General features: G+C 35.9%; 1 protein-coding gene across 1 annotated transcript; it reads left to right on the top strand.

Moving 5' to 3' along the window:
- Nucleotides 1-2,341: 2,341 nt before the first annotated feature.
- On the top strand, nt 2,342-3,199 carry LOC145679596 (uncharacterized). The gene has a single exon (XM_081750173.1). The coding sequence runs from the start codon at nt 2,342-2,344 to the stop codon at nt 3,197-3,199; it is 858 nt and encodes a 285-aa protein (XP_081606299.1).
- Nucleotides 3,200-13,964: the final 10,765 nt, after the last annotated feature.

Here is a 13,964-nt window from a genome sequence, read left to right on the forward strand (position 1 = left end):
ACGTTGGAGTAGGCCTACCCCGTGTATACCCAACAAATGTGGCAATGCTGTTACCAAAAACAGGTTGAGAACCAATGTTCTAGGTCTTTGCATGCGAATGATATTTCGATGTATTGACCAATATTTTCAAATATTGAAATATTGAAATATATATGGAAAAAAATATTAACAAATATTTCGAATTGCAATATTTCGATATTTTCGATTCTGATATTTCATTTTCTTTGATAGATCGACATTTTGATAATCCATATATTATTACTTTTGAAATGTCGCTATTCAATATCTCGATGTTTTGGTATCTGATACTATAAAACATATTCGATAAGCGATTTATCGAGCAAGTTTCGGTACTTTGTGAATATCCATGCTCGATTCCCACGTCCGGATGACACACAACCCTACTTTGTGCTGCCCCTATACTGTCATTGCTTGTCGTCTTGTGAAGTTTGCAAGTGATGAGTATGACATATTATGCTGCCAATGAATTATCATTGTAACCGTGCTTCAGACATTTAATCCTAACGTGGCGCATATTAACAGACCAAAATCATATCCACGAAGAAAGCATGCCATCTGTGTTATTATTCAGTTAAAATCTTTGCCTTCGTGAATTATGTTGAGGAATCCGAAACTTAAAATATATAAAACGATAATCATGCCTTTTGTGCTGTATGGTTGTGAAACATTGTCGCTTAATTCTGAAGGAAGAAAGCAGACTGAAGGTATTTGAGTATAAACTACTGAGGCAAATATTGAGACTGAAGAGGAACGTGAATGGGGAATGGCGGAAACTTCATAATGAGAAATTGCGTTTAACAAACATTATTAAAATCATCAAATCTAGGAGATTCAAGTGGGCAGGTCATGTACCCAGAATGGAAGACAGTAGGAATGCTTTCAAAATTTTAACTGAAAATCCAGTCGCAAAACGACCATTAGGAAGACCTAAATGCAGATGGGAGGACAATAAGATGGATCTCGCAGAAGTAAGAATAAGTACAGACTGGACACAAACTAATAGAGAGTTTTTGTAAACGCGACATTGGACCTAAGGGTTTCATAGGCCATAGAATTGGTAAGCTAGTACCTCTTATTTTGTAGTAACTTATGTTGTATATTTTCAGTGTGTCCTCTTAAAAAACAAAAAAGAAAAAAGTATCAATTTGAATGTTTTCTTGAATCTGACAGAATGCCAACCATTACCTGGATAATACAGAATATAGGATTCAGGTTTACACTAATGGCCTACACAGCTGTTCTCGAACGGAGCTTATGAAAAAGTGGGGTACGCAAGCTACTGAAGAACGATTGTTAGTATCGTCTAAATGAGATCATAAGAAAAGTATTCAGTACATCATAACATTTTGTTGTTGTTGAGCCCATTGTTACAGAAAAAAATATTGTAGTGGAAGGAGAGGGGAGGGAAGGGAACGAGGATATTGTATATTTGTGCTTCATGCCGCTTTTAAATTGAACGCACTGTATGCATCACTCTTGAACAAGCTGCGGTGCAAGGTGGATGTGTTGAGTGAGTGCTCTCTGCAAATAATTTAATTTAAAAAGTTCTACTGATTTTTCAACTCATTTGAAGACAGCGACATGAATATGAATAGCCAGAGATTGTGATAATACCATCTGTAGGTGATAGAAGTGAATAATTATCCAGTTTAGGCGTTTAGTTACAAATGTAAACAAACAACTGAGCAGAGCTGTGTCTGTTATTGCAATTGTGAAATTATCTTCAACAAGTAAGTTGAATAGTTAGACTTATATGCTAGAAGTTTAATCTAGTACATTACTGAAGTTTATTTTCCTTTACTAAATACTATTTCTGTGATTCAATCTCAGTATTAGTACTGTATATAGCATACAACATATTACTTATGTGTTTTTGCTTCTCCGAATCCCTGTGTTATGGAAAATTAGTGTGCCAATTTCTAAAGCGATGACTAGCAGCAATCACTATTAAAACTTGCCGCCATTTTGGATCCCGATATAAGTATAATTAACATAGTGTGCTGTATAGTATAAATATACTGTTATATGTGGTTCAATTTGGTTATCGAGAATTAGAGTACTAGTGCCAAATTCTTTGATAAGCAGGAACCATACTGAACGGATACCAAAGCAGGAACATAAGCAGAAACGTAAACTTTGACGCCATTTTGAATCCCGATTTAAATATATTTAATACAGTAGTGCGATCACAATGTCTTCTTGTACAATTTGTAATTCAAAAGTTAGTCGCTATGATGACGCACTACAGTGTTCAAAAAAGAATTGTAATAAATTATTTCATATAGTGTGTTACAAAATATCTGTGGAGAAATATACGGACATGAAGCAGACGGGTATTATAAAGGAATGGGTATGTAGAGATTGTAGTGGTTCTAATCCGAGGGAGGTAGTAATTACAAAAACTGTACCACCGAGCGCAACTGAGTCAATGCTAATTAACAAAAGTACATCCTCAAAATTGGATGACAAATCTTTGAATCCTTCTGATATAGGAATGAAGCTTGAGGAACTCTGTGCTCAAATAGCTCAATTAACAGCTAGTGTTCAATTTATGTCTAATCAACACGATGAATTGTTGAAGAAACTTGAACTAGAGATTAAGGGTAATATTCAACGGGATAAGGATATAGCCAAGCTAAAAGCAGAAAACATAGAATTGAAAAAGCAATTAAAATTACAGGATGTAGAAATAAATGATCTTAATCAGTATGGACGTAATAAAAATATTGAAATACATGGTATACAGGAGCGTACTGGTGAAAATTTAAAGGAAGTTGTAATCGACATGGCTCAAAAATTAAGAATAAAATGTGGGGAGGAAGATATTGATGTTGTTCACCGATTATCAAACGGTAAAAATAAACCAAAAGCAATAATTGTACAATTTACAACGCGCACAGTGAGAGATATGTGGTTGACTAAAAGAAATACGGGTTTAGTTAGTAATAATTTAGTATCTGGAAGTAATGATAGTAGAATATTTGTGAATGTAAATTTAACACCTAAAAATAAGCAATTATTTTGGAAAGCTAGAACAGCTGCAAGAAATACACAGCATAAATACTGTTGGGTAAATGGCAATGGACAAATTTTAATTAGGAAAAACGAAAATAGCCAGGTTATGATTATTAAAACTGAAGAAGATGTACCAGGATTTCCAAATTCTATTCCAGTGTAATCTTGAAATATGTAGGCTATAATTTAAGATGGCAGTAGTTAAAAGTACGTTTGATATATATTACCAGAATGTGAATGGGTTAAAAACTAAAATTAACGAATTTTACCTAAGCTCTACCATGTTTAATTTTGATTGTGTTGCCATTACTGAATCATGGCTAAGACATGAAATATTTAATAATGAGTTGTTTGACGATAAATATTTGGTCTACAGAAAAGATCGTAACCTAGAGCGTAGTAATATGAAAGATGGAGGTGGTGTTCTCTTAGCTGTTCACAATAATTATATCTCTGAAAGAATAACAAGATTTGAATTGCCAGATAATGAGGATTTGTGGGTTAAAATTCAGTTATCAGATTTAACATGTATATATATTTGTGTAGTTTATTTCCCGCCACACAGTTCAGAAGAATTATATTTAAATTTTTTTCGAAATATTGAAAGATTTAATGAACTAACATTATCTCAAAATGTTTTTATTATAGGAGATTTGAATTTGGCGCTTTTAACAGATTATTTGGATGGTAACTATTTTTTAAATTTGCCTAATTTGGAGAACAATGTCTTACATAAAGTAAATTTTTTAAATTTCTCACAAATCAATAAAGTAAGAAATCTAAACAATAGAATTTTAGATGTTGTATTTACTAATGTATTACACGTTGAAGTTCTTGAATCTGATGTTCATTTTGTTCAACCAGATCGTCATCACCCATGTTTGAATATTAGTATTCCGTTTTATAAAAACTGTAAAACACGAAATGAAATGGAAGACGTAGTCTACAACTTTTGTAAGTGTGATTTCTTGAAACTTTATCAGTTATTGAGATGTAAGAAATGGGATTCCTTATATGAGATTAAGGATATTGATAATTGTGTCGAGTTTTTCTATTCTGAATTATATGGAGTTTTAAATGAATGTACACCTAAAAATATCAAGAGGAAACGTTCATATCCAACCTGGTTTACTCCTGAAATAATAAAAATGTTAAGGAAGAAAGAACGTTATAGAAAGAAATTTAAAAAATCAAGACTTTACTCAGATTACATGCAATTTGTTGCACTAAGGACACAAGTAAAAAATAGTATTGAAATAGCTTTTCGTGATTATAACAACGCAATAGAAGAGCAAATTGTAAAGGAACCTAGGAAATTTTGGAACTATATTAATAAGAAAAAATCTTCAAACATAAATCAATTTGTACTTGAATATAACAAAGAAAAAATTGTTGACAATAAATTGAAATGCGAAGCTTTTGCTAAGCATTTTCAATCAGTATATAGTTCTGAAATACCTAATATTAAACTATCAGATATTTTTCTGAATGATGTTTCTTCGATTGTAGATACAATGTCACTGGATAGGATCACTGAAACAGAAGTAATCGAAGCTATTGACAAAATGAAAGGCAAAAGGTCAATTAGTAATGATGGTATACCATCTTACATTTTTAAAGGTTGTAAGGAATTTATTGTTAAGCCATTGACCTACATATTTAATCTGTCTATCACTCAGTGTTATTTTCCTGCAAAATTTAAAATATCAGCAATATGTCCAGTTCCAAAAATTAATCCTGTAAAATTAATACAAGACCATAGGCCAATAAGTTTGATTTCTTCTCCAGCTAAAATATTCGAATCAGTAATCTGTAAACACCTGTTTAATCACATCTCACGATATCTCTCTGAGTCCCAATATGGTTTTAGACATAATAGATCAACAGTAACAAATTTGTTGAATATAAGTCAAGCAATTAGTGAAGCTCTTACCGTAAGGTCTCAAATTGATGTAGTGTATACAGATTTTAAGCGAGCCTTTGATTTGATTAATCACGAAATACTTCTTAAAAAGATTAAAGGATTTGGTATTTCAAATGAATTAATCCGACTATTTAAGTCATATTTAAGCAACAGAATCCAATATGTAACATATAATAATTGTAAATCTAAACAATATTCTGTATATTCTGGAGTACCACAAGGATCCAATTTAGGGCCTTTGCTATTTTTAATTATGATAAACGATTTACCTGAAGAGTTTCAATATTCTTCGTGTCTAATGTTTGCTGATGATACTAAATTATACAAACAAATTTCTACAAGAGATGATTGTGAAAAATTACAGAGAGATCTGGTGAGGTTGAGTGAATGGTGTCAAAGAAACAAATTTGAACTCAATATTTCAAAATGCAATGTTGTAACATTTTCAATCACAAAGAAACCTGTTATATTTAAATATATTATAGGGAATCAAGTACTGGAGAGGAAAGAAGTTGTCAGGGATCTGGGAGTATGGTTTGATGCAAATCTAAAGTTTACATATCATATGGATATCAAAACAAATGAGGCGTTTAAAATGCTTGGATTTATTAAACGATCGTGCTGTCATTTTAAAAACATAAAAACAATATTAACTTTATATAACTCTTTTGTAAGAACAAAATTAGAGTACGCTTCTATAATTTGGGAACCATATTACCAAAAACCAAAGCAACAAATAGAAAAGGTACAAAAGAAAATGTTAAAATATATTAGTTATAAAATAGATAATATACCAACTCGTTATGTATCTTACAATATACTTCTCAGGAGGTTTCAGCTTTTGTCCCTGGAGGATAGAAGGTTTATTCAATGTGTATTGTACTTGAAAAAACTTATTGATAACCAAGAGGATAATATGTCTTTCTTAGGTAAATTACCATTCTATTGTCCTCGTCAAAACCTGAGATTCAGACAAATGTTTTATATGCCTGACAACAAAACAAATTTAGCAAAAAACTCTCCGTTGTATAGGATATGTGATAGAGGCAATAAAATACATTCTATGGGTCTGGACATATTTCAATTAAGATGCTCAATATTTAAACAAAAATGCCTCCAAATGTTACTTAATAAAGTGTAAAGATTGTTATTATATCTGGTACTTATTGACTGTACGTGAACAAAACAAGAGTAATGGTTAGTTGTTAGAATTACTTTACATGTAGCACATTCTGCACCATTATAAAATTAACAATTTGTGCTTTGTAATTGCCTTCGGGTGTTAAGTACAAATAAATTATTATTATTATTATTATTATTATTATTATTATGTGTATTTTCAACCGTACTCATTGAACTTATAGGAGATATGAGAATATGCATATGTAATAAAATGAATACTGAATACATTGACAGTTTGTTCTCAAGTATACTTCATACTGACGCAAATCGCGGGGGCATGAGAGGACATGTCCCCCAAGCTTTTAACTGGGGGGACTGTGCCCCCCTTAATCCGATTTGAAATGTGATTTTCATCTACATTGTAAATGATGATCATTGTGGATGCCTATGTAGAAATAAATATGCATGTATTCAGATTTCAGAATGTGTTCACGGCACTGATTTGCAATACTGATATGTACCGTATCACTACTTCATCTACATCGGCTGATATATAATCCCGATAGTTTCGGTATGCAGGTTCAGCTCAGAAATCAGATTCATCTACCGTAATATGTCTCTCATCTTCCCCCCCTCCCCAGAATAAGCCTTAAGTCTGTCCGGCTTCCAATGTTAACGACAACTCTGTTCCCTTGATCCTCCACAGCATTGTTTTTCAACTTCATAAAATTTTAAACATCGCTTAAAAAATAAGATTATGGGAACAGTCTTACCTGTCGCTCCCCTCCCCCAATGTAGAAGACAGATTTGCGCCGCTGATACTTCATACCTTTCTGTAATAAAGTATGTAAGCCACATATCTCACATTTATGGGATATTGTTCTTCCCTCTTCACTAGTGGTAACTGCCCGTACTTTTTGTGCAGGGGTTCCTATTAAGGTATCTGTAAAGGTTCTAATGTCTTCAAGAGATGGTACTACGTATCTCCCGTCTTTTCAATGTATTTTGTAGGATCGCGTTCATGGGTTTTCTCGGGGTTCTCCCGTTTCCTCCTGCTTATCATTCTACCAATTCTTACATTAACATTTATTTGTGTCAGAGTTAAAAGTGAGGGGCAAACGCTTGGGCACGCAGTTACGCCACTTCCAAAAAATATCTATGGTGTCCCTCCACTTCCTAAAAAAATTACAATGGGCAAAAGGTAGACACGATGGACGACGTGACGTCATGTCCTCCGAACTTTTCAGATCTACTGTTGCCGCTAATTGTCTTAACCATTAATCTGTCATAGTCTAATGGGTATAATCGTGGGACGGAGAACTGAAAGATTTATATTTTGTAGGGTACGACAATATTCACAACAACTGAACAAATTTCAAGAAATGAGCTTCCAAACTGTCTAAAAATAAATTGAATCAACCGTGTGTTTTTATGATAATTATTTTTCTTTTTTGTTGTAGAGGATTTTTTATTCTGAGCACGTTTCTGGATATTAAAATTAAGTGCTCCATAGCTACAATGAATAAAGCAAAATAATTAAAATGTGCACGAATTATTCTTTAATTATTATTGATTCAATTTATCTTTGGATTCAATTTATTCTAATTACAAAGTTTGAATATTCATTTCTTCAAATGTATTCAATTATTGTAAATATTGTCGTACCCTATAAAATACAAATCTTCCAGTTTAACGTCCCACGGATGATTAAGACAAGTGAATGATGATGGAAGAATCGGTGGAACGAGCATGTGGGAGAAAATGGGAGTACCCAGAGAAAACCCACGGGCACGATCCTACGAAATACATTGGAAAGATAGGAGAAAACGTGCTTCCATCTGTTGGCGACAGTAGAGCCTTTACACTCACCTTAAAAAGTTTACAGTTGTTCTGATTCCACCTTAAACTGTAGGTTCATGTGTTATTTAGCCACGGTGCTGAAAAGAAGAGCTGAAACTCCAAGAAACGAACGAACAAACAACATATGCGATATCATAACGGAGACAAGAGGCCAGGGTGCTCTCGTCCCCCTGTGAATCAACGCCTCAATTAACTTGTACAATATAGAATGAGACAAATACGTTAATGATTACTTGTGTGATTGAAGCTTTTCGGCACCGAGACTACATGAAACGGAAATAGTATTTAAAATGAGATTGTAGCCTCTACTTCGAATTTGTATCCAAAAAAATTGCACCCACCGGGATTCGAATCGTTGACCACGCCGACACAGAGCACACATGTTGATCAAGGGTTTCAAAGAAGCACAAATATTTCAAAGTCAAATAATACAAAAGAGGATTGATATGTAAGTACGTATCTTCGATGCGAGTGTTCCTGAGTTTAATTCTCGATGGAGGCCCAAAATTGTTGGTTTCCATCCATCAATATGAACTAAATTTGTGGACTACTTGGATTAACGGTACCTTGTGTCTTAAAGATATGGCATAATGGCGTTAGGAGTCTATGTCTACACAGGATGTCCGCAAGATTTCTCGCAGGAGGAGCAAGGTTTTTTAGACAGTTGTTTTCTCATTTTGGTTTATAAAACAATGTCTATGGCCTTTTGGCAAATAAGTTTCAGCTTAGGACATATGAAGGAAAAGGACGGCGGAAAGAAGTACACCAGAAGCTGATTTGTATGGTATATCTCGGAATTCATACCATAGTTTCACTAAAAAAAAAAATCTTTTATATTTTGCTGAATACCCAGCAACACATAACAGGTATTTTTGCAACAGAAGGTCGAAACTTAAAGAAAAAAAAGAGAATATTGGATAATTAAAACATTATCCGTGACCGGAAACCCAATTTAAAATATTGATTCATGTTAATCCCAGGCTCTACGTGAGAGAGCGGTAGAGCGTTTACCTCTGGTGCATGGGATCTTTTTGATTCGATCCAGCTCTCGCCAAGTGAACTTTGTGGTGGACAAACACTGTGTGTGTGGTATTTCACAGGGTTCTCCCACTTTCTTCAATCCACCATTTTCATTCATTTCTCATAATCACCGTCTCCTTCAGCCTAACCGGCATAATCGTGGGACGTAAAACTTAAAGATTTAATTTCATTTCATTAGAATTTCACAGAGGGTCTACTACCCCATCTTGTTCTTCATTACAGACATGCATGCGATCACGAATCACCCGGTTAGGCGGACTTCCGTCAGTTATTTTCATATAGAGTCTCGGGTACTTACGTAAGTACCTTGGTAGTTCAGTGCTCATCTTTGGTACAAGGGGTCTTCACTTATTAATGATTCTTTTATTTTTAGCCAAAAGGCAGTGGTGGACATAGCTCGGGGCCGGGGGGCCTTGGTCCCTCCAGGTTTTGAGTGACAAAAATATTTTAAGCTATTATTTATATATTTTTGAAAGTTTATAGTAAACTCATGCTATTCCTATCATCGTCTGAGTTCTGACTGTCCTCCTGGTTTTTACTTTCTAGATCCGACACTGTCTAAAGGGCAGATAAGCATTTACGTTATATAAAAAGCACTTTCTCCATCGAGTGTGGCCCCACGTAGAGTAGTTGCTAACACTCTCGCCTTTGATGCAAGTGGTCCCGGCATCAATTCCCGGTGGGGGCCCTCGGTCGAAAAAGTGTAAAACGCTTTTTCAGGCCAGCTACCCTGAATGAGGTTTTCCTGAGTTTGCCTCATTCACACCAGGCAAATGTCGGGGTGGTATTAACTTATACAGTAGGTTCCAGATAGCTTCCTTCCTTCCCCAATCCTTTCTTCCTTCCCTTTCCCCGGATAGTGTGCTCGCCAAGGAACGTCATCAATCATATACGTGACGGGCTAAATGGCCTTAGATGCCGACAGCCTAGAAATCTAATTCCTAATCCTAACTTTCTCCATCCATCATCAGCTTTCATTCAATTCAGGAGGAAGTTCGGATTTTCCTCCATAGATGTCTCTCTCGCAACAGGAGTTTCCGCATGTTTTCATTTCAGCTAACAGATGGCAGATTAAGCACGAAATATGCATTATATAGCATATAACTTCAACCTCAATATTAATTCCTTTAAAATAATATTGTAGATCAAGTTGGCTTGAAATCAAGAGGAAGGATGAGTGTTTCATTCAATGGTTCTTCCAGACATGTTTTTTTTTTGGGGGGGGGCAGTGCTCCCCCGGAAGAGACTAAAATAATATATCTATAATATAATAATAAATAGAATAGTACCAGTAGTGCTCACCCCGGAGTACTAAGTGTGCCCCCCCGGAACACTTTTGCTGAAAGAACGACTGGTTTCATGTACTCTCAAAGTATTATATCCGCCTAAAAACCAGGCCCGCAACCAGACTCAGAGGTTTAGGGGGAGGGGGCATGAATATGTCAAGGGGGGGAAGTCATTAAAAATTCTCCTACAAACTGTTTTTTGTATTAATAATACCATTTTGTATTGAGGCCTGGAGAGGTCACGAAAAGTTTAGGGGGCGAGGCTTCGCTTAGCCCCCTCTAGTTGCGGGCCTGCTAAAAAAAAAGTAGAAAATGCTGTCTTTTCTTTCGTTGATGTATTGTAAACTGCAGAAATTATTAACTTCGGAAATAAGTGTAAGAAGAATATGTTAGGTATTTCCTCATAATTTTCATTATTATAATTTGGAAATATTTTCAAATTGATTGCTTATTAGAAATGTTGATTAATAAATCACAGTTTAATGCCCTTTTAATTCTGGTTAGGTTCCCGGTGGAAGCTCATAAGGTTTGGATCCCACGTTAAACTGTAGGTCCTAGTGGTGGATCTAGATCGGGGCCGGGAGACTAGACTCCCCACTTTTTTGAGTGAGTATTGGTTCTGGCTTCCCCCTCCCTCCAGTTTTTACCTTCTAAATCCGCCTTTGGTAGGTTCACGTTTCATATAGCCTCGCTGGTGAACGGGATGCTAAACTCAAAATCAAATTGGGGGAGGTGGCTTAGTGGTAGAGCGTTCACCTTTGGTGCTATGAGTCCCGGGTTCGATCTCAGCCCTCGCCAAGTGAACCTTGTGGTGGACCTCGGGTGGCGTGGGTTTCCTCGGGGTTCTCCCGTTTCCTCCCACTTTCTTCATTCCACCATTTCATTCAGTTCTCATTACCACCGCCTTCTTTAGCCTAACTGGCATAAGCATGGGACGTAAAACTCAAAATTTCATATTTTTTTCAAAATCAAGTCAAGTCAAATGTCGTTTTTCTTCGCTTACGCTTTCTAAGGCATTATCTACTGTTCAACCCTTCAGTGACGTAGGGGTTTAAATGACCTTCGCTGCTTCGCCATACGGACGAAAACGTACTTAAATTTTGAAACTTTAACTCACATTCCTAAAGTATCTTGTAATATGAATATCTCAGATGAAGTTATGAGTTATTGATTATGTGCAGTGACATAACTAATGTGGAGCAAACGGGGCTTGCCCCAGGTGACGGATTGGGGGGCTACAAAACTGGACAAATATTTGTTTCCACTATAAGGCAAAGAAAAAAGTTTTTAGCAAACTAAAGAACATAAAAAGTTACTTCAGAAACTTTAGAGGACAATATCGAGTCACAACCTTAGCTTCAAAGCTATCTTTTGAGGACATTGTAAAAACCTTGGTAGCCAAAAGAGCTCGAAAAGTTAAATTTTAGTTCCAGTTTTTTTGTCTTTTCATTTAACTTACATCGATTTAATAGATTTGCAAAATGTCCGAGTATAATACTCGAGACAACAGCTTGACTGTTTGTCATAATTAAATATTTTATTCTAAAGCAACAGACTGTTGATTCATTCTACACATAATGCACATCCCGATATAATTCCAAAAACATTGTGATTTGCAGTTATTATGATAAGACTATAAGAATATGCCAAGCATGCTACTCTCAGATTATTTAGCAATCAAATACTAATAAGTTTGGTGTTTTACTTGTAATGAAAATTAAATTATGTACTGCAGTTTTGAAATTAAGTTTTACCACTTGAAGAAAAATTGGAATAGGAGAGTTTCTGTGTGATGCCAATATCAGGTGTAGTTGGGAAGCGTTTCGGTTTGATTGGTCAGGGGGGTCGCTAAGGAAAGTATATGCCCTGGGCGACTACTAACCTGGCTGCGTCGCTGATTGTGTGTGAAAACTGTTGGGATGACACTACCACGTAAGTAGGTTGAAAGCATGTGTCACTATCACGTTGATATGTAAGAAGGATGTAAAAATAGGAGGTCACTACCACTTAAGATAGGTTGCCATGCTGTAAGAATCTTGTAGCTGTCATAAAAAAAAATGTTGCAACCTTACAATATTTCTTCATCTAAACATAATCTTGAAGGGAACATTAACATTTTTTTTTTCATTTTGCAAGGAGTCAAACCAAGTGTAACTTTCTGGGTCGTGTTGCTTGCTACCTGCTGTCGACCTTTCACTGATATAAAGGAAAAACCAGTTTCGCAGCTTCCGAAACGACGGATTCTTCACTATTTGTCCACAAGAATGTTGTGCTGCATAGGTGGATATATTTTCCTTGCTTTCAGAAAGTTGTACTGTGTATACAGTAAATAGAAGGATAGGGTTGCATGTAAGATCTTTTTAAGGACAGCTTTATGTCAAGAACGGAAGGTCACTATAAGGTAGGTGGATCAGAAGGTTGTGAAGCAAGAGAAGCCTCTACGAGGGACTGACATTTTTCTAACCCTCACTCCCACATACCCTCAATCAACTCCCTCACACCCATACTCACCAGCCTTCACTCTCAAATATTGTTCACGCCGTCACCCTCAATCAACTCCATCACACTCACATTCACTCTCCCTCACACTCAAATATTGTTGATACACTCAACCTCATTAGCACTCACCCTCAATTAATTCTTAACACTCACCCTCAATCGACTCCCTCGCACTCACTCGCCCTCACTCATCTACCGAAATTAGGGTGAGTGAGGGTGAGGTCAGCCCTCATGAAGACAAAATGAGTGAGGGTGCCCATCTCTGGTCTCTATCTACCAAGTAAGTAGTGGAAAGCTTGTGAACAAGACGGTACTACCACGTAGGCCTACTGTAAGTAGGTAGGAAGGACGTGAGAAAAGGGAGACGGCTACCATGTAGTTAGGCCGGAAACATGTGAAGAAGGGGAAGTCATTACCACATAAGTAGACAGGAAGCACGTTAAAAAGAGGGCTCACTACCACGCAAGTATGTCGGATACATGTGAAGAAGGGGAGGTTGCTATCACTTAAGTATGTCGGAAGCATTTGGAGAAGGAGATGTTTCTATTACATAAATAGGTCGATCGGCAACATGTGAAGAAGTGGAAGTCGCTACGACGTAGGTAGGTCGGAGTCATGTGAAATAAGAGAGTTCACTATCACGTAAATACGTCGAAACTGAAGGGTTCAAATGGGATCCGAATCGCTACTCAGGTTTGTATTAAAAGTAACTAACTACAAAAAAAAAAAAAAAAAAAAATCTAACCTCAGACCCTATAAATTTAACATTTTTTTAGTAAAGAAAGTTTCCTGACCTCTCATTAGAGGACTCTTACTGCAAAACAGTGGTTGTTTTCCTAACCAATAGGTAAGAGGGACTTGTAAATTCAATTTATTATTTCATTCCTACTAGTACCGGTTAGATGGCACTTCAGAAAGAAGAAAATCAGTAACACTTTATCCACGGATTTACAAGTTTTTTACACATATTATTCGTGCTGGTTTTTATTTAATCATGTGGAAGGTCAGAGATGCCCACGTAAGTTTCCTAAATGAGATGTGGGAAGAACTGTCACTCAACCGCATTCATGAAAACCCATAAATTTTGATGCACGACAGCATATATCATTACTTGATGTGAAGCATTGAAAAGTTTAGTGATGTCAATCCAGGCTGACATATTTTAACGTTTTGCGTACCAGTAGCATGATTGTGGA

Source organism: Thermobia domestica, chromosome 2 (assembly GCF_964235325.1).
Source record: "Thermobia domestica chromosome 2, izTheDome1.hap1.1, whole genome shotgun sequence".
In the NCBI taxonomy this organism is placed as follows: domain Eukaryota; kingdom Metazoa; phylum Arthropoda; class Insecta; order Zygentoma; family Lepismatidae; genus Thermobia; species Thermobia domestica.

Excerpts from the sequence above, each read along its gene's own strand:
- LOC145679596 (XM_081750173.1), top strand. The coding sequence starts at position 2,342 with ATGAAGCAGACGGGTATTATAAAGGAATGGGTATGTAGAGATTGTAGT.